The sequence below is a fragment of the Mandrillus leucophaeus genome, unplaced genomic scaffold, assembly GCF_000951045.1.
Source record: "Mandrillus leucophaeus isolate KB7577 unplaced genomic scaffold, Mleu.le_1.0 Scaffold363, whole genome shotgun sequence".
NCBI classification, from domain to species: Eukaryota; Metazoa; Chordata; class Mammalia; order Primates; family Cercopithecidae; genus Mandrillus; species Mandrillus leucophaeus.
Genome location: NW_012103843.1, coordinates 951,732 through 957,025, shown reverse-complemented (window position 1 = coordinate 957,025; position 5,294 = coordinate 951,732). Strand labels below are relative to the sequence as shown.

General features: G+C 53.7%; 1 protein-coding gene across 1 annotated transcript in view; it reads right to left on the bottom strand.

The window, feature by feature from the left end:
• COL4A2 (collagen, type IV, alpha 2) overlaps window positions 1-5,294 on the bottom strand; it is a 220,499-nt gene that overhangs the window by 25,418 nt on the left and 189,787 nt on the right. Inside the window, exons 35-39 of the mRNA XM_011989799.1 lie at window positions 3,893-3,956; window positions 3,616-3,690; window positions 2,072-2,179; window positions 1,238-1,345; window positions 289-360 (exon numbers count right to left, since the gene is read on the bottom strand). Of these exons, the coding sequence (XP_011845189.1) occupies window positions 289-360; window positions 1,238-1,345; window positions 2,072-2,179; window positions 3,616-3,690; window positions 3,893-3,956 (427 nt within the window). The remainder of the gene's footprint in view (window positions 1-288; window positions 361-1,237; window positions 1,346-2,071; window positions 2,180-3,615; window positions 3,691-3,892; window positions 3,957-5,294) is intronic.

The following is a 5,294-nucleotide window of genomic DNA, read 5'->3' as shown; positions in this document are numbered from 1 at the left end:
TGAATACTCTGGACACCTGAGGGGTGCAGGTGCGTCCCACCTTCCACACAGTGCTGCTGGAAAAGCAAGGACTCTATTTCTCTTTCTGTCTAAAAGCCTGATGGGTCCATTCAACACAGCAACTGGCTTGAGAAACCGATTCTTAGGGATCACATCTTAGCAGCGTACAGGACCACGGGGCCCAGACCCGCCTCTCAGGGGCCATCACATAGCACTTCAGGAAGCCCACCCAGCTCTCTGAGACCCTCCTTTCCCTGAAGTCTGGAGGGCAGACTCAGCACAGAGTACCTGGGGATCCTGGAAAGCCTTTGGTGCCTGGCAAGCCGTGTAAGCCGCGGATCCCACGGAGTCCCGGAAAACCTGTGAGGGTGTCACTCATTGTTATTTCACGTGTAGGATGGCACAGGGAGTTCCGGGTGGGAGAAACCCTCAAGATAACTCAGAGGTGTTCTGTTGGCTCTGAAACTGTCACCTGGTACCGTCACCCATACAATCCTGCTAAAGCCCCACAAACAGGAAGCAGCTAAGCCACACGCTCAACTTACACGACATGTAAACTAACTACTCTTATGTTACCTAGGAAAACCACTGAACTGGGACACTGTCTTCATGGAATCTTTTTAACAGACTCACTAGGCCAGAAGGGGCCTGGGGAGGGGTGACATGTCCCATACCTCTTCTTGACGCCTGGCCACTGTTGTATGTTTGGTTTGTAAAAGCTGCTCGGAACAAATAGCCTGGTGTCATTTCCATTCCCTCTGGATTTCTGAGGGTAAATATTTCTAAAGCAGGACACAGCAAACGGGTGGCAATTCCTTCTGTGACGTGGGCAGTAAGCATGGCAGGGTGGCCCATCTCAGGGTTGCCAGGGGGCTGTAAGGCGGCCCCGGGGCGGCCTGTGCGGCACAGTGGGACACTGAGGCTACTCCCGCGCTGTGCATCCCTGTGTGGCGATGACAAGTGGACCCTGAAGTCTCTCTGGGAGGCTTTCATTTATCCTTCTGGGAGGTGAAGTCCTGGGCAGATTTATGCGTCTGGCTTGATTCCCAGTTGCTGGGGGCACCAGTATACCCTGTGCTGCTATGTTGGTGCAGACCACCACAAGCCACAGCAAACCTGCCTTTGCTCTCATATGGGCCTTCGAAGCCGCCCTGAGAGAGGCTGGCCTGCCCAGCGGTGCCTCCTGCACAGTGCACGACTCTGGGTCTGGGTGACCGTGTGTTTTCTGTGGCCTTACCTGGTAAGCCTGAAGTTCCCGGCCAGCCATCATCTCCTTTGCCACCAGGCAGTCCGATCCGCCCCGGCTCTCCCTGCGACCCTGGAGGCCCAGTTAGCCCTGGAAAGCCTGGGAGTGAACACAGCATTAAGTCTGAGCACACAGGACACCTTGGGCACTGCCTGGTGAGGTCCTGGCGGAAGGGGCAGCTGCTCTGGGAGGGGCTGAGGGCTGGAAGGGCTGCAGTGCCAGTTGCAGGAGAGATTAGACCTGTCCCTCAAGCTGGGGATGCAGGTGGTCTTAGACCCCACAAACAAATTCAGCAGGATTTGCTCAGCCTTGCCAGAGAGAAAATAGCGTGTCGTTTTAATTCTTGCCCTATTATCCAAATAGATGTCTGGAGAGGACCCCGAGGCAGAGCCTAGAGATATGAGCCTCCTGGCGTTCCCCGGTGCTGAGTAAACACAGCCAGAAGCAGCAACACCGTGGGAAGCCAGCCCACTGTCCGCCCTCCTTCTCTAACCGAGGATGTTCTTAGGGGGTTCTGCGTATTCAATGCAAGCAAAGGGATCCCTTACAAACTGTCGGCTTCTATATGATAAACTGAGGCTCGGCCGAAAAGGCACTTCTCATTCACCCCCATGCTTCTCTCCAGTTCTCAGGTCTCCCCCCAGCCCAGGCGGTTGTTTCTCCCCACGCCGTCCGCCCTGAGGAAGGCTCCTAAGCGGGCAGCAGGCATGAGTGAGCTTCCAGGGTTGGGTGTGATTGGAGGAAATTGACAACATTGGCCGCCTTTGTTCTGGGGTCTCCGGAGGGCCCGCCTGAGGAAGGCTGTGTGGCTGCGGGAGATTTTACCTGTTTGTCCTTTAAGCCCAGGAGGGCCTTGGACTCCAGTCACGCCTGTTATCCCAGGGAAGCCGATGTCACCTTCTGTTCCCTTCTCTCCAAAGAATCCCTTCAGACCTGCAACCACAGACATGCTGTTGGAACAGACACCGCACCCCTGTGGGCTCCAGGGAACCCCAGCTCTAGTATGTACAGAACCGCACTGCTGCTCCTCCAGGAATGGAGAGAGGCATCTAACCGTGCTCCTTCCTCAGCTGATTTTTAACCTAGTTCCTCCCTCTGAGCCTGCACGAGCCAGCCTTCAAGGCAGCACCCATGCACCCCTCACTGTCTTAGGGAAAACAGGACACCCCCAGGGACGATGGGCACAGCTGGCCCCACCCTTCCGCTGTGGGACCGCAGCTCTGAGATACTGTCTCCTGGTGACGGACGCAGGGGAGGCTCCACGCCAAAGCCTTTCTGGCCCCAGAGTCTAACAAAAACCAAAATGTTCAAAGGGTAACACCAAAAATAATTCTTGGGTGGGGGTAGTGTCTCTTCCCTGATACATTTTCAGTTGAACAAGTGAAGCCATCGTTACAGACGCATGGTAATGATGGTCCACGTTTCTGTCTTTATAAACCAAACGGCCAGAGTGATGGCCTAGGGTGGGAGACGCAGCCAGCCAAGCGTCGGACGGCTTAGCAGCACAGAGCTCCCCGTCACTCAGGAGGAAGCCACTGGGAGCCCAGGTCACAGATAACAAAGGAGCCCGGGAGGGCTGGTAAACAGGGGCGTCTATTTCCCAGCGGCAGTTCTCTGATCCTGTGCTCAACCGAACACGTCTTTGCCTTCCAGAGCAATTTCTAGACAAAGAACTAGCCCAGCAGTCTCCCCACTGGTCAACCCTGGACAGACTCCTTTTCTCCCAGCACGGCCAGCCCTGCAAACACCTGGGGCTCCAGCAACTTGAGCACTGTGGGGTCCCGCCAAACGAAAATCCCGAGAAGGAAGAAAATTATCACAGGTCCCTGGAGACGTCACTGCAGGCAGGAATTTAGGAGTGGAACCTCAGTGATGTGCAGAAGGGAAGGGAGGCACTGTGCCATCCCAGTCCCTCCCAGCTTGCTCGGGCTGGTCAGCTGCCTCCGTATCTCTCTTAAGCGATGGCCTGACTGCCACTCCCCCTTTCCTGGACCCTTCGCTGTTTCTGAGAAGCTCGGCTCAGCGACCACCTGCTGCACCCCCTCAGGTGTTCCAGGAGCCAGGGTGCTAGTTGGATTTTCACCAGCTACACTTTACAGGCTGCAGTGACTCTCATTCACCGAGTGTCCATTCTGGCTATTTTCAGTATCAACGAGAGAGACACACAGAGAGAAAGACGTCTTGATTTTGCCTTCAGATTTAACTTAATTAAAACTGACGGTCTTTCTTGCACATTGGGCTTGAAGACCTCATTCCCTATCAAGTGCTTTCTGGTTGTTACCAAATTTGATCTGTTTGGCAAGTCGGGCTCCTAGACGAAGGCTCAGGGCTGTTGTTGAAGATGAAGACACGGAAAATAACTCGTGTACCTGGGATTCCAGCGGTGCCCTGCTCCCCCTTCAGGCCTGGTCTTCCTGGTAAATTTATAGTGTCCCCGATGTCACCTGTTAAATGCAAAAAAGATGGCTAAGAACAGGACTTTCCACCGGGAGGCTGTGAGTTTTGCAACTTCTATTTTGTGATATTCCTAACAAGAATAATTTGCTTTAAAATACCTAACAGCACTTGCAGGTCTGATACTGGCTCACGTGCTCAGAGAGCTCTGAATCGTGGACTCCCTGTTTTCACTGGACGGGCAACACTCACCGAAATCACCGGTTGGGCCGATCTCGCCATACAGGCCTGCTCTCCCGGGGGCGCCTTTGTCACCCTAAGGACAGACACGAACCATCTTAGAAGGCTGTTAGTGAAGTCAGCTGTCACTCTGAAGTTAGCTCACTTGTTTAACTACCCAGTATGCTAACAACCATACTCAAGGTGTGTGATCTCGTCATTTTGCAGAAAACTTGAGTTTTCCAGTGTGTATCATAGGTGCTTTGCTTAGCTGTTCTTTTTGTTTATGTATTTATTTATTTCTTTGAGACAGGATCTCACTCTGTCACCCAGGCTGGAGTGCAGAAGCACAATCATAGCTCAGTGCTGCCTCGATTTCCTGGACTCAAGCCATCCTTCCGTCTCAGCCTCCTGTGCAGCTGGGATTACAGGTGCGAGCCACCAAGCCTGACTAATATTTTTTAAATTTTTAGTAGAGATGGGGTCTTGCTATGTTGCCCAGGCTGGGCTTGAATTCCTGGGTTCAAGTGATTCTCCCTCCTCTGCCTTCCAAAGTGCTGGGATTACAGGTCTGAGCCACTGTGCCTGGCCTTGCTGTTCTTATGGAACTATGAAGTGATCAAATGAAACAAGCTTGGCAACTGCATCATAATTAAGGGCCCAGGTCTCGATCACGATGGTGTGGTGATGTCAGCAGCGACGGTGACTCTGACCACATCCTCGCTCTGCCATGCCTTCCCGCGTACACATGGTGGACTCCATCTCAACGGCGTATTCACGCCTCATGAAAACCCTGCCAGGTGGGCACCATTACTTCCCAGCGACAGGCAAGGGAACTGAAGCACAGACAGGTTTTGTTTAAGGTCACTCAGCCAGCAAGCAGCAGAACTGGGATTTCCATTTGGGCGGCCAGACTGCAGAACTTGCTCCCTAGATTGTAACAGAGACATGGGGCTGTGCGCTTCCATCTGTGCACAGAGGGAGACTCCTCCAGAAGGACGTAGGTGGCTGGTGAGGAGGTTGGGAAGATGCCTGGGGTGCTTGGTGGCTTCCTAGAAGCCCTAGTTTTCCTCTCTAGGTGGCTTCCCCGGCAGAGGGAGCATGAGAATTCTGGTCTGCCCTGGTGCCACGGGGCTTCAGTACTACAGCATCAATGCCCAAGCATGGCCTAACATGAGTCGCTGCAGTATTAACATAGCCAGGCTGGGCATGGTGGCGCAAGCCTAGAATCCCAGCACTTTGGGAGGCCGAGGCAGGTGGACTGCCTGAGGTCAGGAGTTCAAGACCAGCCTGGCCAACATGGTGAAACCCTGTCTCTACTAAAAATACAAAATTAGCTGGGCGTGGTGGTGCACGCCTGTAATCCCAGCTACTTGGGAGGCTGTGGCAGGAGAATCGCTTGAACAAGGAGGCGGTGGTTGCAGTGAGCCGAGAT